The sequence below is a fragment of the Adiantum capillus-veneris genome, chromosome 21 (genome assembly GCF_014529385.1).
Source record: "Adiantum capillus-veneris isolate H3 chromosome 21, ASM1452938v2, whole genome shotgun sequence".
In the NCBI taxonomy this organism is placed as follows: domain Eukaryota; kingdom Viridiplantae; phylum Streptophyta; class Polypodiopsida; order Polypodiales; family Pteridaceae; genus Adiantum; species Adiantum capillus-veneris.
The window spans coordinates 51,691,684-51,719,187 of record NC_140951.1 but is presented as its reverse complement, the minus strand read 5'-3'; the positions used below and the strand labels follow the sequence as shown (position 1 = coordinate 51,719,187).

The following is a 27,504-nucleotide window of genomic DNA, read 5'->3' as shown; positions in this document are numbered from 1 at the left end:
AGCTTGTGTGTCTTGGGTGCCTGTTTGCTGGGCATGCTCAACCTTGGGAGGTTGGGCATGCGGTGTGGGTCGAGATCTCCTTTTGCTAAGTGGCCGACCTGCCTACAAATGAAGCACTGGTTCGGGAGTCCCGAATACTCCACCCTCCGGCATAACCATCCCTCACTCACCCTAGGTAGAAGGACCACCTTTGGGAGAGTGAGTGTCACGAACCAGAATGCGTATTGAAGGCACATCGACAGCCTTGGTTGCAGCTGAAGCTGTCGTGCCCGGGGTCTCCAAGACAGTCCCGATCTCGGAACCAATCTTGGAAAGAAGTGGTAAGTACTCCCTCCTTAGGCTAGGGAAGCAGACCGAAATAGGCAAGTTTGCCTCCTCGACAAGAACATCCGATGCTCCTCGCCTCCTCGCTAACTCCCCACTCGTTGCCCGTTGCCCCCGCTTTCGCCATTGCCCTCAGCGCCCCCTGTCCACCTTGCTGCGCTCCTCCACTCCTCGTGCCCTCACTTGCAGTAGCAGACACAAATGGAAGTTTGTGGTCCGTATTAGAGGGACTCAGATGAAGCCCCCTCGTCCTACCCCGCCGAGCCCACTGTCCGACTTGCTCTGTCGCCAACAGAGCAAGCGAGCCTCGCAGTAGAGGTGGAGCGCCTTCAGGCCACCTCTGTCATCTCCAAGATTATTGGCAGCCGTCCCAATCGAGGAGAGGTACGCAACCTTCTGCAGGCCTGCCTTTTAGCAGAGGTGGGGAAGATCATTGACATCGAGCTTATCGGACGAGGATACTATCAGATAGAGTTTGAGACTCCCGAGATGGCTGCCAAAGTCATCTCGATGAGCCCGTTGGCCATCGGAACGGTCAGAGCTCATTTCCGACAGTGGCGCCATGGGTTCGATCCAGTGGAGGAGGGGGCCGTGTAGTGAGGCGGGCAGGGGGGGACTGAGGGCGATGGCGAAAGCAGAGAGGGAGTATACCAAAAAGAGTAATAGTCGAACAATGAGTAAGGTCATGACTCGCTCGCTGCTGCTGCTCCACACCTACCCCCTGCCCCGGTGCTCGCGATACGGGAGAGGGAGAGGGAGAGGGAGCGGGATGGTGCAGCGGGGGAAGGGCACTGCTGCGGCCAGCAAGCTGGGCAGCGAGGGAGAGAGAGGCAGTGGTAGGTGTGGAGCAGCAGCAGCGAGCGTGTTATGACCTTACTCATTGTTCGGCTATTACTCTTTTTGGTATACCGGTACTCGGTCTTTTGCTCCAAGATAGATCCTCCGAGCTTATATCTTGACGAGGATGCTCTTCTACTAGCTATTGTTTCACAGCTAGGCCTTTGTAGCTGCTGCTACGGTTTGATGCATGACTGTGGATTCGATTATCATCTTGCTTTGCGATATGGCATTGTTACATGGAATGTTAAGGGATTGCATCACACTAATATCAGTGGCCAAGGCAGAACTTGCTCAGACGAGATTTGCGTTCTCATGTAGATAGAGATGTGGATATACTTCTTGTGCAGGAGCACAAGCTATGTGCAGATTACTACTGTAGATGTAGCAAACAAAACGTTTTATGTGGGGCTTCTCATGCATTTTGGGAGAGTGCAGTTGGCGAGCATCAGTTGAGTGCTGGTATATGCGTATCTGTTGGATCACAATGGCGACGTGTGCGTGATCTTGTCACATTGGTACGGGTAGAGCTATGGATGATGCTGTGGTAGGAGTTTTGTGTGTGTATGCTCCCACTCGAGCTTGTGATAGGGCTTCTTTTTTGCAGCAGATTGTGGGTAATTGCGTGTTGTGAATGCATCTATTGCTGGGGGCGATTTCAACAATGTAGAAACTGATTAGGATTGGTGGTGATGGTGCCTCAAGCCTTACCTTCTATTGCATCATTAGGAAGAGATGCATGGGACAGATTTCTTTTGAAATGCAGAGGTTTCATCTTTCTTGTTTGGTCAGAGATGGCATGTCCCTTGGCACCATACGTGTTTCTGTTTTTTTGCGGAGGCTGTCGGCTATTTGTGCGACGCAGGTTCCTAGTTGCGCTGCCTTGCTATGCCTTTGGATGGCTCACCAGACTTGTTGGACTTTTTGGACCCAAAGTATGCAGATGACACCTTGCTTTTTACACAGTATGCTACACATATTTTGGATGGTTTACGGGATGCTCTTACCAACTTTTGCTTGGCCAGTGGTCCTCTTATCAACTGGCACAAGTCTTTTGTTTTTTTGGCAGTAGGTGATGAGGACTGTCCGTGGGCTGTACAGGATCATTTCACTTGGTTACTCAGAGAATAGACATGCAGATATTTGTGCTTTCGTGTTGGCATTGATGTGTTGTACGAGCAGTAGTTTGAGTGAGTCCTACAGCCCAGTAGGAGGAAGCTGTGCCCTTGGAGTCTCAGAGTCAGCTGATGGATATGCTACTTCATGTGGATGATTGCACATGCAGGTTTACCTGTAGACACTTGGGCTAGGCGCACTGGCCATGACATGTCAACAATGCACCTTATAGCAGGAATCCTTATGCCATTTTTTCTGGGTTTTCCCTATGCACAGCCAGTTTGGAGGGTGGTGTGTTGTTTGATTATCAGAGTGGGCATTCATGATGGGTTTGTGGTGTGGGGCATGACTCTCTTTAGGTGTACTTATGGTACTAGATTCCCTCTTATTTTCTCCCTCTAATTCATTTGTTTTAAAGTTTTGTTTCTGAGGAATGTGGCCAAAAGGCTGCCTGAATCTTATTTGCCTAAACATTATTGCTGAGAGTGTGTCTTAGTTTCAAAAAGCATGACATAACTCTAGCTGCATGTTCACATTTTTATTTCACTCCAATGCATTAGTTTGGCGCCATCTTTTGTACGCAAGATAACTTGGTGTGCCTCGAATATGTTATGTAGCTCAAAGCAACCACAAAGACCAGGAATCTCATGATGCATTGAGACCGTGGACTTCAGCAATAGGAGAGACAATCAAGGAATCTAGCAATCCACGACATCTTCATATTGTTCTCTTTCAACCTCAGGTATCTCATTGTCTTTGTTTCATCCCAACAGGCATGGAAAGAAAACAGTTTTACTTAGCTTGTACAAGTATACTGTGTGTATGGCAAAGAGAGAAAATAAAAGGAAAGATATACCATGTTTTCACCGATGGAACAAAATGGCTTATGATGCAAATGGAAGTGCAATCATTGTAGTGTTAACACCATATAGCAATATTATGTGCTAGGATGTATGGCTGAGATCATCCATCCTAAGACGTGTGCCCCATGCATCCGATGCTGAAAGGATTTCATACCTACAAGTGGTTTTGATAAAACACCATTTGTTAAACGAAGGATCTTAGTCTCTCAGGACACGCTAGCCACCCTTGTTTCATAACATGGGTAGCCACACTGGAAACATTCCTTACAAAAACTTTGGCCCCCACGCTCTAACATAATGAAATGAAGCAATGCATGTGAAATCAACTTTATCGATCTATCGAAGCCCATGCATTATTACAAACTGATTTTGCATGACAAATTATTAATGCATGATGGTACATAGTTTAAATAAAACAAGCAGTCACTAAGAAAACTACCAATCACTCAAGAAGTTTTCCCCAAAAACGTGAGCCCTCTCTCTCCCCCTGCTTCGATCCCTAGCGCTTCCTCTCTATTGCACTCCGCCTCCTGCTTCTTGCCCCAATCCTGCACTATATCACGACACGCACCTACCGGTACCTTTTGCTTCGCGCTTTCACATGGGAGACGGATTTATTGTACCTTTGTGGATTTTTGCAAAGCATTTGACATGGTGCCAAAGCTAGATTGATGCGCAGACTACTAGAGATGGGAATGCCCATTGAGTTGATTTGGGGGATCATGGCTCTATACAGATGAGTGGTGGGACATAAACACACTCTAGAGGTGATATCTAATTTAGTTCCCTCCACTATTGAAGTGAAACAAGGTTGTCCATTGTCTCCTACTGTATTTGATATGTATATAGATGAGGCTTCTAATTACATTGACAGAGAGGGTGATAGAGGTGCCCAGCTGGCAGGGACATGGATTCCATTGTTGTTATATTCTGATGATATTGTGCTGATCTCTGACTCAGCGGAGGGTATGCAGTGACACTTGGATGCATTACATAGCTTTGCGGAGGATAATGGATTGTGTGTAACACCACACTGCAGTGGATCAGAAGATCAACATCTACATTCACTAATGGTCAGGAGACTGTGGAGTACACAGATGCATACACTTATCTTGGGGTAGTCTTCACTGGGCCAAAGTTTTCTTTGAAGAGATTAGTAGAGACTAGATTGACCAGAGCGTATGCGGCCTTGGGAGGATTGAAGAGGATGTGTTTGCAGGTTCAGTTCCAGGAACCCCGAACAAAGCTCTGGCTCTTTGATACCTTGGTAACCTTAACTATGCTCTATGGGGTTCAGGTTTGGGAACCCTCTGTGGGTCAGGATGGGTGGAGAGGTATGGAGAGGCCCTTGGTATCTATGATCTCTCGGCTGATTAGAGCCAATGCCTCCGTGCCACACGAGATCATTAGAGCGGAGTTAGCAACCCCCCCTATGGAGATAGAGGCGCTTACCAGATCCGTCTCCTTTATGCACAGCTTATGGAATACTAAGAGAGATAGATACGCCATATTGGCCCTTGAGTGCTCTAGACAATTAGCTTTACAAGGGAACACATCATGTTGGTATGCATGGCTGTCATCATGGTTCTAGATACATGGCTTCAACATGGATAACTTGGCCCCCTCCTAGTACTCCCTTGATGCACCATCGATGTCTCTTTACACGGGTGGAGATTACTAGACTCATTCGCCAGGACCTGACCCAGTTGGACACCAAGAGGACATGGATAGAGCCGACACAGGAGTTGCGCACGAAGATGGCTTTCTATAGAGAGCATCTTCTTTAACTCACAGGGGATGGGTTTGTGATTCGTCCTTGCTTTATGGATACACATCTATCTCATGGGTTATGATGTGCCATTGGTCAGATACGAACATCTTCACACCAGCTTGAGGTTGAGACTAGTAGATTCAGAGGGGTACCAACGGCTAGCAGGATATGCCGTCTATGCCATATAGAGCGAGAGATGGAGACGCATTATATATGTCAGTGCACAGTGTATTATGAGATAGGGGTCGCTTCCCCTGCCTATTCAGAGAAGGCTTCGGACCCTTCTCGAGAGTCATGAGCTATCAAGACTAGAGATGTGTTGGCCTGTATTTACTTGAGTTAGACAGACACAGAGAGAGTTTACTGAGGAGATCTGGAGAGAGACAATCCCAGAGACAGATTATTGATTTCTTCACACCAAACACTCGAGGAGTAGCCACCATTGCAAAGCTCAGCTCAGAGTCACACTCAGACTCACATCTGCGGTACTCTCATTGACCGAGCATTGGAACTAGGGAGAGCGAGACGCCCACGACTGAGGAGAGGAGCTTCACAACATCGACGGAGACTACAACAGAGGATTTGAGCCATACTATCTCTACATCCAGAGTACAGATGAGGATGGATTCATCACCCATTGTATCTTTCTCTTGTATTTGGCACCCATTGTATCAGGGATCACACATACCCCATAGAGTTCTAGCTAGTAGCACTTCTAGATTCATTTTAGTATTTCTTTTTTTTGTACTCAAGACACGATACCAGATTCACAAGTTTGTAACGTATTGGTCTCATAGGTCATTTTGGCCTTATTAAGACGTTAATATATCATTTCATTTCATTTCATCTCTCTCTCTCACACACACACACACACACACACACACACACACACACACACATACACACACTTCTTTTATTATAGTAAGTGCATTTGATTAATTTACAAGTGGGAAACCTTCAAAGAAGGAAAACCCACACAAGAAGTCGATACATCAGGGTGAACACCAATGTGTTCAAGTATGAAAAAGTTCTAAAAGCAAACATAAGAAAGCTGATAAAGGTCAGGTGATATATCCCCAGCAGCGAGGGCAAAGCGCAAGGACTGCCGAAGAGACATCTTAAAGTAGGGGAAAGGGTTCAGATCAATGCGGTCAAATATGCGGGAGTTGTGTTGGCGCCAAATACTCCAGAAGGTCCAATATCTGACCCATATGAACAAAGTAGCAAAAGGCTTTAACGCCAGGCGACATGAATACAAAAAGCCAGAATTTCTTCCGAAAGACCGCTGCGGGAAAACGGGGACGCATGAGTGTAGAAACCCGAGCAATAAAGACTCTAGTACAACGACAATCCCATAGCAAGTGTTGAACAGATTCTTCGGAAGCAGAGCAACGAACGCAGCGTGAGGAGTTGATCCGACGCTTTTGCAAAAAAGAACCAACCGGCAGCACACCCATCAAGCAACGCCACATAAATAGACGTTCCTTAAGAGACAAATGGCTCTTCCAAATGGCAGTAAGGGGTTTGTGCCACCACCGGGTGGAACGCTGTAGTGACCATAGGGCATTGCAGTGGTCCGCAAGCCACGGATCGGGCAACAAAATGTTGTAAACTTGGCGAGCAAAAACTGTAGTGAAGTTGAATTGATGTAGTCGCCAATCCATGATACGGCCTCCATCAGCCAGAGGTGGAATGGAGAGTAGGTCAGCCAGCATGAGGTGCAATTGCCGCCAGAGAGGTCGATAATGCATGCCTAAACCAAAATTGCGTGCCATCTCGTCAAAATAAAGCACATTTGTAATAGACTTGGACACTCCAAGTCGAGAATCTACCGCTACAGCACAAATAACCACTTCAAAACAGTTCACTGTTCACAATTGATTCGGCACTGGCTCGGCGGAGTTCCGTGCCTAGAGATATTGGCCCTAAAGACTGGCGCCCCTTTTGGTATTTCTTTTTGTATTAATATGTGTTCAAAGTACAAGAGTGCGGGCAGGCGCTCACACTCAGACTCTGCTTCCAAATGCTCTGAGTTGTGAGAGGCCATCCCGCGTATTTAAAGGTTACAAAGGGATGCTAAAAGCAGAGCCCAAAAGCTGAAAATCAAAAGCTTTTTAAAAATAAAGCAAAAGCTTTCTCTCACAAGCTCTCTTGAGCCCTAAAATAAAGTAAAAAGCTTCTCTCTCTAACTCTCTATTGCAATTGCGTAGAAAAGCAATGCCCAAAAACAGCGTCGGATCTGTCGGAAATCGTGGAATCCATATAGCGTGGCCAGGTGGCAACATTTCCGTGATTTGCGGAAACTGTCGTATAGCAGCCACGTCAGCATTCCCTACTTGTCTGCTTCCCCGGGGTCCATGCAGGTGTGTGTACACAGGCAGCCAACAGTCCAGCCACGTCACCAGTTTGTGACACATTCCCTTTTGAATTCATGACATCAACAACCATACGCATCCCACGACGAGAAAGAAAGCAACCCTGGCGTGGGAAGCTGTCCACCAAAGTCAGTGGGAATGCCCTGCTCCAATGAATGCTTTCCAACCTCAAAGAGTTACCTTCATGCTCGTTGCGACCAACCCATGTCAAATGCAAGGTGACCTTTTTCGAATCCGATATCAAAGCAGACATGAGAGGACAGCCAGGAATATGTCCATCAAGTTTCCCAAACACAAACTCCCAAAGAGATGAATGCCAGTGGCCAAATGAGGAGGTAACCACATGCTCACATAAGAAAGCAACCATCATTGTCCATGGTTGTCGCTGCTCAACAAGCGTCGGCAAAAGCGACGCTTTCCGAGCAAGAGCATGTCTGTGCAAATCCAAGATTTAAGGGCTTTGGACTACAAATCTTGCCCATGGACATGAAGTGCAAACCACATTTGTTAGCCTTTGTATGCTATAACCGGCTTGTACAACGTAGAGGGCGGTACTATTTCAATTACCTGTTAACTTTACACAGAGCACTGAGAAGGGAAGAGAACACAGTTGCGTCGAGCGACTAGAATGTCACTGCGCACACGAGACCGACACCCTGTAGGCCCCAAAGACTGGCGCCCCTTTCGGTATTTCTTTATTCAAATTAAGGTAGACGATCCGACCACTTAGCACAAGCTTTCACAAAGCTGTCCAAATTAGTGTTTTCGACCGGATTTCGACAGCATAACGGCGCAAAAACCCCTGTAGGTCAAAAACACCTGTCTAGGACGGATTCCCTCGATATCTGGAAGCTTTCTGGTGAGCTGTCACAGAAATTCAGCGGGCTGTAATTCTCTGTTTTTCACTGCTGGGAGCCCAAACGCCTATACACGCATCCCAAGGCTCTCACGAGGCTCCCCCGATGTTCCCTTGCAGTTTAGGTGCGAAACCCTAAACCTGCAGAAAAACACAGCAGGCTGTAATTCCCTGTTTCGGATCGTTTTTAGCGGAGCAAACACGCCTACGCGTGTCCCAAGGGCTCCCGCAGCCTAGAAAGCTTCGAATGTCATGTATGGACTTCAAGTCTGGCCATGACCTAATTGCTTCCACTTTAGCGGGATCCATGCGTACCCCATCCTTTGAAACAATGTGCCCAAGGAAGTGAATCTCTTGCAAAAAGAACTCACTTTTCTTCGCATTAATGAGTAGCCTATTCTTGCGTAGCTCATTGAAAACTGCGGTCAAGTGATCCCTATGCTCCTCTTCAGACTTTGAGTAGACAATCATGTCATCAAAGAAGGTACCCACGAAGTTTCTATGTGGTCTAAAAATTCTGTCCATCATTCTATTAAATGTGGCAGGAGCATTTGTGAGACCAAATGGCATGACAAGAAACTCATAGAGACCAAATGTTGTCCTGAACGCAGTCTTATGGACATCTTCTGGTCTAATGCGTATTTGATAATACCCGCTCTTTAGGTCTATTCTTGTAAACAATGACGCTCCCTCAAGCCGATCAAGAATGTCATCTATCCTCGGTATGGGGAACTTGTTCTTGATGGTATTCTTATTCAAGGCGCGATAGTCAATGCACATGCGCCATGACCATCCTTCTTCTGCGCTAAGAGTACAGGCGAACAAAAAGGGGATGAACTGGGCTGAATCAGCCCCTTCTCTAAAAGCTCGTTGACCTGACTCGTAATCTCTTTCTGCTGGGCTGCACTAACCCTGTATGGTGGTCTATTCGGTGGACTAGAACCTGGCACAAGATCTATTGTATGATCCTCAGGTCTCTCAGGAGGTAACTCTCCTGGCAAAGAGTCCGAAAAACAATCACTGAAACCACTCAAAAAAGTTGACCTGTCTTTATCTAATGTAGACAAATTAGATACAACTTGAGGTACTTCTTTTGCAAAGATCAAGTACGCAGAAAGATGATTCTTTATTACAAATGAAATAGCAAAAGCAGAAACAACTGGAACAGACTCGCCTTTAAGCTTTACATCAAGGACATGAGTCTTTCCTCTATGTACAAGGGTAATCTTTTTGTTGTAAGTATCCACCATAGCATGTAACTTGTAACATCATGGGATACCCAGTAACACATCACAGCCCTCAAGCGGCATAATATGAAATTCTTCCGCATCCACATAACTCTGAATGTGCAGACGAAGCTTTCCCATAATGGGAGTAACAGGCTCTGAATGTCCTGGGCATGCCAAACCTGCTTCGCCTGTCATACCCATCTCCTCTGCACGAATGCCCAACTTTGATGCCAATTCTGGTGATATGAAATTTGCACGGGCTCCTGGATCAAAGAAAACCAGCACTGTCTGGTCTCTAACTTTGCCCCAAGCTCTACACAGCTCCGTGGCATCTGTGTTTGGCTGATCTCCAACCAAATCTGGAACAGGTCCTTCACTCGGCTTTGGCTTCTTCCCTTTATGGTCTGACTTGTCATCCTTATTCTGTGACTTCTTCTGTGGGCACTCATTTGCAAAGTGTCCTTCCTGTTCACAAATGTAGCATTTCTTGGCCTCCCTAAGAGCTTTCCTTTCTTGAAAAGTTTTTCCAGAAAAATGCCTCTTTTGTCCTTGTCCTCGTCCCGAAGAAGACTTAGACTGCTTCTTGGACGTATCACCTTCTTCAGTGGAGGGCTTCTTTGTGGGAGGCTTAGAAGGCTTTGCTGCAACATTGCCCTTGGCTGAAAACTGTTTGCCCTGGGACCCTTTCTTGTGGCTATTAAATCCATCGGAATCTCCCTTCGACAGATTGCTGGCCACTCTTGCATTCTCTATCAACTGAAACATATTCATGACAGCAGTCTTTGTGCAATAGTCCTTGATTTTCTTGGGCAATCCGCAACAGTACTTCTCAATCTGTTCTGACAATGGCACAAACTTGTAAGAGGTGATTGGCAACAGTGCGGCCCAAAACTGTTTATTGTACTCTTCCAAGTTCGCACACTGTTTAGCATTCAACTCGTGCCATTCTGTCATCACATCCACTTCAAAAGGGTTTGTCAACCATGTAGGCGCAAAAAGTTGTTTGAATTGGACCCACGTTGTTGGGGTTTGACCCTGGTTCAACAATGCGGTCCACCATTGGAGCGCATTCCCTTTCAAGAAAGTGGCAGCCTTGCGTATCTTTGAAGATTCCGTGAAGTTGCCTCCAGCATAAGCTGCATCGAACTGCTGTATGAAGGTTAAAGCCTTCAATTGGTCCTCAGTTCCTCTGAAAGTTTCAAACTTCACTCCCTGTCCACCTTCCTTGTAATCCTTAGGCTGACTCAAAGGAGCCACATTATCATAAACAGGTGCCTGTAACAGTGGTGCTCCATGAGTGTTCATTCCAGCACTCGCATCAACTGTTTTCCTTGTCATATCTGCATTTTGTACGTATGGCTGCGAAAAACCAGCCATACCAAATTGTGTTCTAGGCATTCGAAACTGGCCATAGGCACCCTGAAAACCTGGTTGGACACCCATGTTCGCGTACATAGGGTTACCCATGCCTGTTTGCATTGTCCTGAACACATTCCCTGGCATATAACCTGTGGAAGGTCCAACCATAGCTTGAAACACTGAACCACCTCCAAAATAACCAGGATAAGTATTAGGTAAGGGAAGGGTCTGACGCACAGCGTGTTCATTACTCCCTTGACCATTCACAAACGGTTCCTGTCCAGCTAAAGCAAGTTGCTTTGGATCATTGGACACCGCTAGTTGCTCAACCACATGGGCTTTCCCTCGAGCATCATGAGTCCTCTGCGCATTGGAAATCTCCTTTTCCTGCAACGGCTCAGTCGTGCCCTGTGTAGGAGGCTGAAAACCCTGTGTCGGAGCCTGTAAGAACTCCTGCATCCTTGGGTTGTTAGCCAACTGCTGAAACATGTCCATGCAACAACGCAGTTGAGTTCTAAACAACCTGTCCTCTTCTTGAAGAGTTGAAGGAATTTTCTCTGTGCCATGTGAGGAAGATCCCTCTTCAGGTACTTGGTCTCTCTTCTCTGCCATATCGACAAGCTCTGTGTTGCTTTCACCCACAACAATCCACGCTGCACTTTTTGAAGAAAAAGTGACTATCCCGTCGATGGAACCATATAACCGGCCTGTACAACGTAGAGGGCTGTACTATTTCAATTACGTGTTAACTTTACATAGAGCAATGAGAAGGGAAGAGAACACAGTTGCGTCGAGCGACTAGAATGTCACTGCGCACACGAGACCGACACCCTGTAGGCCCCAAAGACTGGCGCCCCTTTCGGTATTTCTTTATTCAAATTAAGGTAGACGATCCGACCACTTAGCACAAGCTTTCACAAAGATGTCCAAACCTGGCGAGGGCTGAAAACGCAGGTTTTCGACCGGATTTCGACAGCATAATGGCGCAAAAACCCCTGTAGGTCAAAAACTCCTGTCTAGGACGGATTCCCTCGATATCTGGAAGCTTTCTGGTGAGCTGTCACAGAAATTCAGCGGGCTGTAATTCTCTGTTTTTCACTGCTGGGAGCCCAAAAGCCTGTACACGCATCCCAAGGCTCTCACGAGGCTCCCCCGATGTTCCCTTGCAGTTTAGGTGCGAAACCCTAAACCTGCAGAAAAACACAGCAGGCTGTAATTCCCTGTTTCGGATTGTTTTTAGCGGAGCGAACACGCCTACGCGTGTCCCAAGGGCTCCCGCACGCAATGGGACAGTTCCCCTGTGAATTGGACGAGTTTTCACCTGAGAAAACTCTCCAAACTCGCAATCTTTCGTGATGGAACTGTGCGTACCTGTGGGGGATTAGCAATTAGCTAATCCGGTTCTTGTTCAGAAGGCTCTTGCCTTGGCAAACGCGCATAAACCCCGAGAACTGTACATGTTCAACTGAGTAGCCCATCTAGTGGGGCATTACCATATGTGCCAAAGGGGAGAGAGAGATTCACGAGAGCAAATCATCGGGCTACATGAGATAGAGGAGAAGGCAAGCTTTCCATTAAAGCTGTAGACCGCACCCACTACTCACACACACACACACACACACACACACACTGTAGGTCACTTATGATCAAAAATCAGCCTCCTCTCTCAAATTGGGCGCCCCCTCTTGCTGAGGTGTCCTGCAGGCAGCTCTCCTCCTGCCAAGTGTCCAGTTTGCCCCTTTGAGTTAATTCTCTAGTTCCCACTGACTTATAAAGTTATAAGTGACTTTCCGAGTGGCCCAGACTTCATTTGGCGCACACAGGCTTCCATACTCATCAGAATTCAGTGCTAACTGGCTCGGGCAGTCCCTGTCTGACCGACCTAGATTTCCGATGTGAGAAACCCATTTGGCTGCAGTCGTTTCACACTGGCCATGCAATGTCCACTTGCACCTTTTCAAGGGTTTTGGGACAAACAAATAAAAATAAAATAAATATATCTAATACTTATTTACGGAAGGCAACAGGAAAAATACACCTCCTGGTGACATATGCCATAAATGCAACAATATAGACGACTGAGAAAGGTAAGTCGGTGTTGCGGCCAAGGCAACAAGGGCAAATAGGAATATGACTGAACATATGCCATCATGATGCTCTGTACAATGCGGAGCCTGACATGTAGTGGTCAAGTAGACAATTTCCAATATTGGAGTTTTATATTGAGATGATGCATAACCCATTCAATCTGTTGAGTGCCAGTAACCTGCTAGCCAATAGGATATCCCAAATGTCGGGTAATTTCATGCAGAGGCACAAACTTTCCAGGCCACAAAAGCTGATGCCAAGCTTGTGCGTGAAGAGGCAAGAGATTAGACTTGTAGAAGTTAACTTTAAGACCAGCAACAAGACCAAATAAGTCCAGCGCATGCATAATTTCGCGCATGTCCTCTAGAGTATTCTTGGGCGTGAACAAGGAGTCATCTGCATAGGCCTACCCAATGAAATTCTTGCCTGAAGGCAAATGTAATCCATGAAGGCGGTCTTGGGAGATCAAGTGATCCAAGTGTAAAAGCAGAGGGTTGGGTAGCAATGGCAAATAACAAGGTACTAAGCGGGCAGCCTTGTCGAAATGAGCATCCAAGAGACCAAGAATCTTTCACTTTGCCTGGAAGGATTCTTGAGGTCGTACTGCGAGCGTATAAAAAATACACAATATGCGCTAACTTTGGGCCAAATCCAAGACACTGCATGACATCCTTAATATAATCCCAGATGATAGTGTCAAAAGCCTTATCTATGTCAACTTGCATCATCAGCACATCGTGTTGTGTATACTTAGCAAATTCCATACCCACTAGGATACTGGCCAAATTGTCCATTATTTGGCGACGAAGGATAAATCCGTACTGCGCCTAATGAAGACCGGTAAAAAGATAATCTTTGATGCGAAGTACTATTATTTTGGCCAAAATCTTATGAATGACGGGCATAAGGGTAATAGTCCGCCAATGGGAAAAATGCTCGCAGAGTTTGCGTTTAGGTAGCAATACAAGAAGACCCTCTTTCCAAGATTCCGGCAGATGCTGAGCGTCCCCAGTGGCATTCATCATGAGAAGCAGAGGCTCCTTGAGAGAATCCCGGAACGAGATGAAGAATTCAATTGTGAGACCATCCCAGCCAGGGGAACGCCATCTACCAAGAGCAAGCAAGGCCAAGTGTAACTCATCTAGCGTAAATGCTGCCTCAAGACAATTAGCATCCTCTGGTGAAAGGATTGGCTGCACTCGAGATAACAATAATTGCCGCGCTCGGTGAGCCTCAGTAGAGGCGGAGGGAGGAGCAGCAAACACAGAACTGTAGTGAGAAACCATAGCATCAGCAAGCTCCTGTTTGGTAGAAGTCCAAGAGCCTGAGGGGAGCATAACCCGCTTAATACTTTGGGTTTGTCTAGTATGATGCAGGTGTTTGAAGAATTGTTTAGAGGCACACCCTTATCCATTAGAGCCCATTTGCGAGCACGAGTTTTCCATTTATCAATTTTGCACTGACCATTCTGACGTAGGCATAGACGAGCCTGACAAAGAGCGGCCTCTTGTGAAGCCGATAAGGGTCTTGAGCCGGCCAACTCTTGAAGCCTTTGACGGACCAACTTTGCCTCATGAACATCCCCGCGCAGCTGGCGCATGTACTGCTTACCATAATCTCGGATAACGCATTGGATATGTATGACAAAACGATACCATGCAGTATTTGGGTCATAATGCATCTGATCACAGAGTGGAGGAATGACCTCATTAACCATATCTCGAAAGCGGTCATGAGAAAGATAAGCATTATTCATATGCAGTAGACGCTTCCGAGGAAGAGGCTAATCACACGCTGGCGGGCCGAATTGCAAGGTCAAAATAATTGGAGCATGATCAAATAACATCAATGTACAATCAATTCTCATCTCACAGACAAACTCATCATACCCTTGCGAATTCATTAAATTTCAGCGGTCCAATCGTGCACAGTAAGAAGAGCGCGCATTATGCTGAAAAGTGAAGCCTGAAACATCAGGATGTAAACACGTCCATAGATCTTGCATGTACATAGAAGCACTAAGATTCTCCAAGCTTGCCTCTCAGCTTGTAGCATATGAGAATGACTAGTAGTATTGTCAGAGATATTCGGTGCATTATTGAAATCCCCACAAAGTAATGCATTCGAAGTCCATGAGTAAGAGCTAATCTCTTGCCACAAGACAGCCCTGTGCCCAGATGCCGTGTGCGCATAAACGCCACCCACCTCATACACTTGATCATGCAACATACATTGTATCATCATCCATCGACCACCCAGATCATTGTAAGCAAGAACCAGCTGTAGTTCATGACGAACTAGCATCAGAACACCCGAAAAACCAGCCAAGCCAGCATAAGCTATCCAATAACCCGCAAAATAAGAGCATTATCCAGCATAATCGTGCTGATTATGTTCCTGTAAAACCACTACATTTGCCTTACATGTATGTATAAAGTGCCAGGTTAGCCTCCACTTGTCGGGGTTGCATAAGCCTCGCACATTATATGAGATGCATTATACTACTATTCATCACACCACATATGTACAAAGGGCAAAGAAAGTATGAGCTAGGTCGACATGCCCATGGACACGTCTTTATCCATTCTGTGCAAAGGGGAAGTTAATGGCTGACTTGGCCCAGGATGCAGATCCGAGCCAGAAGCTTCATCTGTAACCACATCCTTATAGGAGCGAACTACTTTATCCCATGCTGCTGCCAGAGATTTATTGTCATTACAAGGGGAGTCTGCATTGACCCACAATCTTTGGCTACGGTACATAATTACGTGAAGAAGATGGAGTTCGAAGCTTAACAGGTTTCTTAGGGACCATCCATGCATCTGTGTTTATAGCTTTCCCTGGCGATAGTCGTAGATTGCTTCCCCTTCCCTTTATCTGCCGATGAAGGCGATGTAGAAACCGCCGTTCCAAGAGATCTATGCATAGGTGGCAACTTTGCAAGCGGGATGGATTGCGAGGTTGGAACCGCTGAAGGAGGAGGTTGTAAATTCGGCTCAGGGCATTCGGACTGCATATGTCTGAACTTACCACAACGAAAGCATGAATTGGCAAATTTACCCCATTTCAGTTTAAAAGGTCGTTTGCCACCAAAGGATCCCTTGAATTTACATAAATACCAGTAGGCGTGGGAATATCTGTATCCCATAAGATGCAGAAATGATTTGTGTTTGCATCTAATTTCGGGGGACAAATGACCTTTCCCAGTCGCGAGGCTAACAACGGGAGAAAATGGCACAATGTTCGAGGAAAATCCTCCACCTCAACCCACACCGGGCATTTATGACGAATCAAACTCTGATAATCTCTGGTGAGGGCCCAAGGCAAAACATGAGTCATCTGGGTATTAAAAAACAAAGGGGACATTTCAAGAAGTGTATCTCTGGCTTCAGAGTCGATCAACAAAACTTCGTAGAATCTTCGCGCTCCAAAGTAAACACCTCTCATTGCTTCACGTTTGAGAAGAAAATCCACCCACTGTCCCACATCTTGAGCAGTAGGCATCTTGCCGGGAAAAAAATGGATTAGTGCATTAAGAGTATATTGTGCGACAGGATCCATCAGCTCCTGCACGGGAATAAGCACTTCTTTATCAGGAGTATGACCATCCCAAGCTTTGCGAGCATAGTCAAAATCCTCACTCAAACATTTTTTGATGATGGACATGGCATCCTCCGTAGACGTCTACATCTCTTTGCGACTCTTATAAGTGTAGATGTCTGTTTTCATGTGGCCGATCAAAATGAGAGGATCGCTGCCTGCACCCTGGAAACCCTAATGGGCTACAGTCCAATGGCAAAGCCGCTTACTTGCAGGAAGCCTCTACAGGCTGGACCGAAACCCTAAGTGTAACCCTAACTTTGCGCCTGCTCACCCCACACACACACACATTTTTTTGTTGTAAATCTTGGATTATTTACAGATGGGAAATCTCAACATGAGGAAAACCCATGAGAAAGATCGAATACAAAGTAGAACACAGAGGTGTTCTGAGAGGGGAAGGTATCAAAAGCACACAAGGATATGTCCCCAACATCAAGGGCAAAGTGTAAGGATTGCCCAAGTGAAATCCGGAACAGAGGAAAGGGATCCACATCTTGCTGATGCAATAGGTGAAAGTTGTGTTGGCGCCATACGAACCATAGCGACCAAAACCTGACCCAGGTGAAGAAGACTGCAAATTGCTGAAGGGGATATGAGAGAAGGCCGAAGAGCCAAAAGCGTCTGTGGAAAACTGCCGATGGAAAACGGAGACGCATACAAGCGGATATCCGGTTCAGGAAGGCTCTGGTAAAGTGACAATCCCAAAGCAGGTGTCTGATCGTCTCGTTAGAGGCCGAACATCTGACACAACGAGAAGAGCTGATGTGACGCGCACTAAGGAAGGATCCAACAGGGAGCACTCCCAGCAAGCAGCGCCATAAAAACAAAGGTTCCTTGAGAGGCAAACGACTCTTCCAAATTGTAGTAAGAGCATTCCTCCACCATCGATCGCATTTGTGCAAAGACCATAATGCATTACAATGGTCAGCTAGCCAAGACCGAGGCAGTAGAGAAGCATAAACCTTGCGGGCAGAAAAGTCAACAAAAGGTGTGTCCCATAATGTCCAATCCAACATACGGCATCCAATTGCCACCGATGGAACGGACAGGAAGTCAGCCAACATGCGCTCAAACTCACCCCAAAACGGACGATAATGCACACCCAAACCAAAGTGTAAAGCCGCTTGAGGGTAACGAATGAAATTGCCATATATGTCGACCACATCATCCACCGTGCACACGCCACGACAGGAAAGGAAGGTAAGCTTGGCGTGGCGACCGGTCTACAAGAGTAAGAGCAAAAGCTCGGCTCCAACGAAGACTTTCAAGGTGCCACGAATTCCCATCTTTTGGTTGCTTGTTATTCCATGAAAGATGAGCCGTAACGGCTTTCCAAGCATCAAGCAAAGCAGAAGTAAGTGAACAACCAGGAATACAACCGATCATCTTGCCAAATACAGTCTCCCAGAGTGACGTCTTCCAGTGACCAAAGGCGAAAGTGGTAACACGATGACACAGCGAGGCTATCGCGAGAGTCCAAGGTTGGGATTGCCGCACAAGGGTAGGTAATAACATGGCCTTCCTCGCAAGATGATGGCGGCGAAGGTCCAAAATATTTAATCCTCCAAAACGCTTCGGAGTGCAAAGCTTCTCCATTGAAAGTAAACGGAGCCCTTTCTTACGAGAATCAATGCGCCATAGATGAGATAAAATATAGGACATCAGCAATGACAAGGCCAATGCAACAACGACAAGTAAAATTGAACATAGGCCATCACGATGCTTTGAACTATTCGGAGACGAACATGCAAAGGCCATGTGGACAATTTCCAATACTGCAATTTGACATCTAGGCGTTGTATAACCCAATCCACTTGCTGGGTTGCAATGATTTGCCATCCAATAGAGTACCCCAAGTGACGAACAATGACATGCGGATCCAGAATATCCCCATGCCATAGAAGATGGTGCCATTCTCGTGCATTGAGGGGCAAGAGTTTGGATTTTCGGAAATTAACTCTAAGGCTTGCCGCAAGCCCAAAAGTATCCAATGCCTGCATGACCACGTGCATGTCATTTTGATGATCGCGGGGCATAAATAACGAGTCATCAGCATAAGCCTCCCCAATAAAGTCATTTCCAGAGGGTAGCTGCAATCCGTGAAGATGACCAAGTGAAACCAACTGATCCAAATACATCAACATCGGGTAGGTGGCAATAGCATATAGTAAGGCACTAAGGGGGCAACCTTGGCGAGCAGAACACCCAAGCGGCCAAGGGTCAGTCAACTCCCGGTCAAGAAGGCGTGAAGACATACTATGGGCATACAAGAAATAGACCACATTAGATAACCTATGAACAAATCCAAGGGCCCGCATTGTGTCAGCTATAAAATCCCATTGCACTGTATCAAAGGCCTTTTCAATGTCGACCTGCATCACTAGCACATCTTGTTGGGTGTATTTAACATATTCCATGCCAATCAAAACATTAGCCAAAGTGTCTGTGATCTGACGACGGGGGATAAAGCCATATTGAGCCGGATGAATACTTGCAAGAAGAGGCTCCTTGATGCGATGCACAATATAAGATCTTATATACAACCGGCATGAGAGTGATCAGACGCCAATGAGAGAACTGCTCACAAAGTGCCTGCTTGGGTAATAATTTCAGCAATCCTTCCTTCCAGGATGATGGCAAATTTTGCTTACTCCATGCAGCATTCATCATATAGAGCAAAGGCTCTCTCAAGGGCTCCCAGAAGGAAATAAAAAACTCCACTGTGAGGCCATCCCAACCAGGGGAGCGCCATCTATCGAGAGCAAGCAAAGATGAATGCAATTCAGTAAAGTCAACTTCCATGGCTTGGGCATCAATGGGCGAGAGAATCGGAAGCACCGTAGACAACAAACGTTGATGTGCATGATGAATTTCAATAGAAATCGGAGGTGGAGCAGCAAATACTCCTCCAAAGTTCAAAACCATGGCATCAGCAAGGTCACGTTTAGAGGTTGTCCAAGAGCCTGAGCTACGCATAACTCTCTTGATGGTTTGAGAAGCCTTGGAATGATTGCAAGTGCTTAAAAAATTGTTGCGAGGCGCAACCTTTATCCACAAAGGCTCTATGTCGAGCTCGAGTCTGCCATTTATCAAGTTTGCGTTTATCATTATGTTGCAGGCGTACTTGGGCTTGACATAACGCTATAAGCTCACCTTCAGTCAATGAGCGCATATCAGCCAAAAGTTGGAGCTTTTGATACACTAATTTGGCATCCTCAACATCTCCTCGTAACTGATGCATATGGTGCTTGCCATAATCTTGAATTACACATTGCACTCGCACAACAAAACAATACCAAGCAATATCAGAGTCAAGATACATCTGGGCAACCAAAGGGGGAATAACCTGATAAATCATCTCTTGAAATGCCTCATGAGAGAGGTAGGCATTATTGATGTGTAGTAAACGTTTCTGAGAGAGGTTTTGATCACAGTGTAGACCCCAAAATGCAAGATCGGACGACAACAATGTGTGATCAATGCTCATCTCACATACAAATTCATCATATTGTTGCACATGCAGGACATACCACCGATCTAATCTTGCACGATACGAGGATTGAGCATTATGCCGAAAAGTGTATCCAGAAACATTCGGATGCAATAGATTGCACAAATCCAACATCTGTGTGTGTGCAACAAAATCTGTCCAAGCTTGCATTTCCACCCCTAACATGTGCGAGTGACTTGTAGTGTTATCGAAAGGTGCAGGGGAATTATTAAAATCACCACAAAACACGGCATTGGAGAGCCATGGATGTGAAGACATATCACGCCATAAAGCAGTCAGTTGACCGGAGGCTGTATGCGCATAGACCTCCCCAAATTCAAACACCTGGCCATTAATCATACATTGAACCACTATCCAGCGACCTGCCGAATCATTGTATGCAAGAACTGGTTGCAGCTCATGCCTAACCATCATCAAAACACCTGAAAAGCTCGTCAAACCAGCATCCGCAATCTAGTAACCCACAAAGTACAAGCATTGCTTAACAAACTCATGTTGATTGTTTTCTTGCAAAACAACGATATTTGCCTTACATGTATGTTCATAGTACCAGGTTAATCGCCACTTTACAGGGTTGCATAACCCGCACACATTGTATGAGATGCATTTAACACGACTATGCATTCCAAGAGTATGTACAAGGCAAGAGAAAGAAGGTGACTAAGTTGACGTGCCCATAGGCACATCAACATCAACCAACCGTGTTTCGACTAGAGTATCCTGTAAGCCTGTATCAGGGGAAGCAGCGCCAGCAAGGGATGAAGAAACCCCATGAAGCACTGCATCTCTATAAGAGTGCGCCGCCTTGTTCCATGCTTCCACAAGTGAGCGATTGTCATTACAAGGAAGGGGGTTTTGCACCGCAAATTTCACCGCAGGGGGTACATAATTGCGAGGGGAAAGCGGTAATCGTGCTTTAACAGTCTTCTTGGGGGTCTCCCAAGGAGATCCTTCATGTGAATCCACAAGCTTTCCCTGAGTCCTGGCCTCTTGGGTAATTGTAGCCTTTCCCTTACTCGGGGTGCTTGGGGAGGCGGCAAATTTGGCTTTACCTTTATCCAGAGGCAGAGTAGTAGTCAAGGTAGAGTTCCCAATAGAAGATGATCTAGGATTAGGGACCTCTTTCTGAGAGGGAACCGCAAGCTCTGGAATTGCCAAAGGAGGATACTGCAAATTTGGCTCACGACATTCAGATTGCATGTGACCAAATTTCCCACTGCGAAAACAGGAGTTGGCAAATTTTCGGGCGTTTTCCAATGAGAGGGTCACCCGAGTTGACCGTAATGCATGCAAGGGTAGGAACATGTGTATCCCAAAGCACACAAAACCAATTCGTGTTTGCATCAAGTTTGGGACGACATATCACTTTATCCAAACGAGAAGGAAGCATAGGGAGAAAGTTTCGCCATGTATGCGGGAAATCAACTATCTCCACCCAAAGTGGACACTTATGACGGATGAGGCTTTGTTAGTCTTTAGTGAGGGCCCATGGCAGTATATGTGTCATTTGCGTTCCCAAATACAAGGGAGATGATTCCAACAACATGTTGCGCGCATCAGTGTCGGCCAACAAAACCTCATCGAAGCCTGTGGCTCCAAAATACACTCCTCGGATTGCCTGAGGTTTAAGAAGGAAATCGACCCACTGGCCCACATCGTGCGTAGTGGGCATCTTGCCCGGGAGAAACAAAATGACCGCATTGAGAGCATACTGGGCCACTGGGTCCATGAGGGCTTGAATTGGAATAAGCACCTCCGTGGGGGGTTCTTGACCCTCCCAAGCGTTCCTGGCATCCTCAAAATCCTCGAGCAAGCAAGCTCGGATTTTGCCCATTTTCGAGGACTCTGCGACCATTTTCCTGCGCTTGTGAGAGCAAAGGGCAGATGTTATAGAATCTGTCATACAATTTTCTGGGAGCACCGAAATTGAGGAGAGCTGGAGAGAAGTCCACTGAAGCAAAAAAAGGCCTTACACAATATGTACACCTGACTTTCAATCTTTGTACAAATGCGAAGCTGGAAAATCCTTATTTCTGACAAACTACTAATGCAAAGACTTAGACCTACGCTAACACACACACACACACACACACACACACACACACACACTTACTCCTGGTTGACTTATGGCCAAACATCACCTCACTAAAAGGATGCACTTCACTTAATGCTATCCCTAGCATGGTTTACCAAGGCGGTTTGGTCCCTCACTTAAACTTGTACCTATTCTAGTTAGAATTTGTTGTGAAAATATTGTCTCTATTGAATTGACCTTTGCAGGAGGAACCAAGTGACTATGATAGTATTTGGATTGCTTACTTTTAGGTGTTTTTTGGGATGCCTTTTAAATTGGACCGGCCTTTGCACATTAAGCTACTTTTTGTGGCCGACCTCTACACTCTTAGTTGGTACTCAGGTTGATATCCTATCTTGGAAGTCACTAGGCTTGCAGGTAGTATCCTTATGTAAGGTGCAATGGAATGAATGTTGTATTTTCTCAAGATTAGTGATCTTTACTGCTCAAGGTTCCTTTTAGTTCTTATGGAAAGAGAGAGTTTTCCGTCTGGTGGAGAGTGCTATGATCACGAACAAAGTGAGTGGATTGTGCGTGCAAGTGAATGAGACTGAGAGAAGGAGAGAGAAGAGATACGACACCGAGAGGTTGTAAAACCCTCCTCCGAAGGCCCCACTCTCGTCGGCGAGAGTGGTCTATTCTTTGATTGCACAAAGGTGTACAATGCGTATGCAATGGACTATGCAACTTGGTCGAGGACGACGACGACGACGACGATGACGATGGCTGAAATCTGAGATCTTCTAATCGTTGAATTTCGGGACTGTTTTGGTGGCTGAAAATGACTGTTTTGGCTGCGTTTTCTTGGCTGAAAAATGAGGTTTCTTAGGGCTGAAAACTGATGGTCTTTACGGGCTGAATCTGCTACACTTTAGGTGAATAATGCCGGTCTTAATTTGCTGCTGAAATCCAAAAACGCCACGGGCTGAAATTGGTCCTTCTGTCGCCGGGGTTCTGCAAATGCAAAAACGCTAGGCTGATCTGCTGTGTCGTGATGACGCCGGGGCTGATCTGCTGTGCACAAATCGCCAAGGCTGATCTGATGCAAAAACGCTAGGTCTTCTGTGGAGAAAACGCCAGAGTAGTCGCGGGGGTTGGTCTTGTTGAGAAGTTGCCTGTTGAGCAAGGTGCTCCTGCTGCCTCTTCTGCCATTTAGTGCTAACTTGGGTTTGCTTATATAGAAACTTAGCAAAATTGCCCTACCTACTTTTGTTGGAAAGTCACTTAAAAATAATAAGTGAAAATAACCAAAAATAGGAAAATAGGCTAAATGCACTGGAAAATTCCCCTAACTGATGCTAATGGATTCTGATGGGAATTCCGATGATCATGCTGTGTGCAACCGGAGGATATGCATCTATGCTAAGTGACTGGGCATGCATGGTCTACGAATAGACTCACAAAAGTGCCAAATCACTGCTAATCTAAACTGACTGAACCCTGCTGTGGTGTAGCTTGTCCACGGACACATAGGGTTGGGATGTGTCACGTGACACCTTAGGCTTGGAACACTTGGTGGATCTTCTTCTCACCGTGCTTATCTAATGTGAATCGGCTCTTGGTTTTTTAAAGTGTGGTAATTATCTTGGGTTGGGGTTAAGGTGCTCCTTACCCACCCGCCTGTAAATGATCGTGACTACTGCCTCTGGCATTCGAGCGTGACCGGCTTCCCTCATTGCTGTCTCTGACTCGTGCTTTGCCCGCGGCATTCTAATGGGTTGAGATGTGCCTATGGATGCGCTGTGTAGCTGTACAAACAATCGTGTGGTCTCATTTAGGAGGTGAGCAGATGTTATGGTGATTACATCTGAGCCGTAGGAGATTTGCTTCCTCATTTAAGATCTGTATTCTATGCTTCTATTGGGATGACAACGGGTCTGCAGGGGGTACATCGTATTCTGATCCGCGTGGCTTTATTCTACTCCCCTCACTTAGAGTTGGCTTATGTTTTTGGGAGTGTTGTAAAAGAAAAGGGAGTGTGTTCGAGAAGTGTTTCTGTTGGACTGGCTGGGGTAATGGAGCTAGTTGAAAAAACCTCGACATCAGAGGTTGTTTGAACTTTCATTTTTCTGCATATACTAGTTGGATACAATTTTTTCCCTTATTCAGTTGAATTCTTTATAGATGCTCACACTAGCTGGATAAAATATTTTCACTTGTGTATTTGAATTTAATTGAAATTTTGCTTGTCTCATGAGTAAGGTTCCTGGCTTATGCTGATGCTCACTCATGCCAAATACTGGTCTTATAAACAAGGTTGGGTGCTAAATCACCTGATGATTGTGCGGGTGCTAATGATGAGGGTAAGGAATAGATTGAATTTTGACTAGGGATGTTACTAGTTTTTTTGCTAAAATCTTGAGGACTTCCTTAAAACACCTGTTTTGGCTCTGGCCGATACTTCTCTGGGTCGATAGTTCAGCTGTTACTTTAATTTCAAGGGAAATTCTTTATGGTATTTGGTGTGGTGTTGATGAGTGTACATGCATGTTTTGCAGATTGCTGGATTACTCATTGACTTCTGGTTCTTGATATCTAGCCTAGATCTAGTCTAGTGATAATCCTAGATGATTTTGGCTTTGTTCATAGTCATGCTGACTTGGCAAGATCTTTCACTTCTAGTATGCTGACTTTGTTGGATTTTGTGATGCTGGTCTGTTTTTTAGACTACTACAGGCTTTTTTGGCCTAATCTTTTTGTTACCCTTCTAGTGTAGTTTTAGCATTGTTCTTTAGCTCTACCTAGATGAAGTTATATTATTGTTTTTGATCAAGCATGCTGAGCCTTGGAGGAATTCCATTATGGTTTTTTGGAAAATTGGATTTCAGTGGTTCTTGATGATTGATTGTCGAGCTTGCTGGAGTTGCATTAGTTGACCCTAATTTATTTTGGTCTCTACTTCTTGTTTCAAGGTTATAATACTGCTGATAACTGACTTCGAAAAACTCTCACTTATAGAGTAGGTTTTTGTTCCACTAGTTGAAGGGCTCGACTTTTATCCATACAATAGGAGTATAGTTACATTGCAAAGCTTCTCTAAACACTTCGAAGTTGTACTTACATATTCTGGTTTAACTCAGGGATGGTTTGACAAGTTGTAACTCTTTGGTATAATTTTGGTAGGATTACTTAAAAATATGTAAAATACTTGAGATTTGGTGATTGCTTTAATATTTAGGACAATAGTTAGTTTAATAATTTTTAAGTTTGACATGGATAACAACTAATAGGTTCTTTGAAGCGTGCCATACGTAGCCAAGTCTAACATATCTGCTGTCTTGACTATATGGATGCAGGTGAGAATTCTATCTTGGCTTAAAAAGGTTTAGCATGCTACAGTCCGACTTTGAAGACCCTTGATGATTTAACTGGGATAGTTTTGATACTTTTGTATAAAATCATTTGGAATGATACCTCATTCTTACTATGTTGTACAATTATGGATCAAAGACTAAGCTATTTCTGTACAAATCCTTGCCTAGTTATCTAAAGCCAATCGTTTTTTGAACGTCACGTTCTTTGGTGTATATGTATTTAATTTAAAATAGCTACACATTTTCACGATTTTTTCCAATGCAGCATGGCCATTTTTTTCGAGTGCAACAAGACAAAAAATTAGTAAAATGTGTGAAAGGACACAATAAACCAATATAGATAAAAATTGTGTGTAATCTATAAATATAGATTAAAAAAATGGTAAAATATGTAAAAAACACACTAAATCAATATAAATAGAAATCGTGTGTAATCTATAAACATATGTATTAAATAAATAAATTAAAAAATAATGTAACAAAGAGCTTGGGCGGCATGCTGGTGGGCGGTCACCCACAAGCTGTGCAAAAGACGTGCCTGTAGTGGAAGCTAAGCGCGCATTGAGTGGCGGTTGATTGAGCGGCACCGACCATCGTTGCCTTGGCAGTGGTCGTATAAATAGATGGGTGCCTTCTCTTTGTCCATGCAGCTAACAAGCAGAAGCCTTGTGGGGCCCGCGAGGTCGAGCGGGAAGGTAGGAAACTTGGCCAGCTGCTTGGAGATGGTGCCAGAAAAGCGGACGCCATCGACGGAGAGATCTGCAGGGTGGAGCTGGAGGGCGTACTGATTTTGTAGGGGACTTGGGGCTGTCTTCGCGGTTGCTATTGCCCGGGCTGTCAGGCGATTTGGCCGGCAGCTCGATGGATTGCACGCTGTAGGGCTTTGCCTCCTTCTTCAGCCGGAAGGCCTAGGCGTGGGAAAGAGGCAGCAACGCCTCCTAAGGGCCATATCTCATGAGCAGAAGCAAGCCCTCAAAGATGCTATCCTCGCAGTCCATCACCACGGGAGGCGAAGTAGCACATGTGCCTCTCCTCTAGCCCAACAAATTTTTGAAGTAAGTAGAGCTCCTGGTGATCTAAGAACGTGCAAGGCAATGTCTCTCTCTCTCTCTCTCTCTCTCTCTCTCTCTCTCTCTCTCTTTGTCGTCTGCTCCCCGCTTAGACAGGCAGCTAAGTGGATCTGATAGGTTGGCACATGCAATATGCAGGTTCTGTCACACCCTCTGTTGAAGATGAACGGCTCCATGAGACTACTAAGGGAATGTGCACATGCGAGGGGTTCATTCCACGTTCGATTGCTGCTGGCAAGAACCGACAAAGCTACTGAAGAAGATAGCCTTTTCAGTGTTGCAAGCCAACAAGAAGCCTTCCCACGTTCTTGAATGGCTAATTGCCATCTTTTGATTGTTGGGGGGTGGGGGGGGGGGGGGGGGGGGGGGGGGGGGGGGGGGGGGGGGGGGGGGGGGGGGGGGGGGGGGGGGGGCTTCATCTTGGCTAAGCCATTGAGGGGACGGTCGATTGTGTGTGAGGGCGCGGTGATTTGGCGTGGTCTCTTATCTTATATCTTATATTAAAAAGGTTGGAATGGACCTCCACGTGGCTGCAAATGCATGCAGCCACTTTGGAGGCACTCCCTCTGTCACGTGACACATCCCAACCCTATGTGTTCGTGGACAAGCTACACCACAGCAGGGTTCAGCCAGTCCGATCAAGTTAGATTAGCAGTGATCTGGCAATTTTGTGAGTCTATTCGTAGACCGTGCATGCCCAGTCACTTAGCATAGATGCATATCCTTCGGTTGCACACAGCATGATCATCAAAATTCCCATCAGAATCCATTAGCATTAGTTAGGGGAATTTTCCACTGCATTTAGCCTATTTTCCTATTTATTGGGATTTTCACTTATTATTTTTAAGTGACTTTCCTACAAAAGTAGGTAGGGCAATTTTGCTAAGTTAATATATAAGCAAACCCAAGTTAGCACTTTCTGGCAGAAGAGGCAGCAGGAGCTTCCCGCTCAACAGACAACTTCTCAGCAGTACCCCCCCCCCCCCCCCCCCCCCCCCCCCCCCCCCCCCCCCCCCGTGTTTTTGGACCTCCATCATCGCGGGCAAGTTTCCATTCATGGCGTTTTCCACATCAGGCCATCGTCATCACCCTCAACATCATAGCGACAGGAAAT

General features: G+C 45.8%; 1 protein-coding gene across 2 annotated transcripts in view; it reads left to right on the top strand.

Moving 5' to 3' along the window:
- The window catches only part of AGL26 (tRNA (cytidine(34)-2'-O)-methyltransferase), a 92,832-nt gene that overhangs the window by 22,038 nt on the left and 43,290 nt on the right, over nucleotides 1–27,504 (top strand). For both annotated transcript variants that reach the window (XM_086493475.1, XM_086493474.1), the window contains exon 2: nucleotides 2,895–3,019. In XM_086493475.1, coding sequence (XP_086349601.1) covers nucleotides 2,895–3,019 — 125 coding nt within the window. The remainder of the gene's footprint in view (nucleotides 1–2,894; nucleotides 3,020–27,504) is intronic.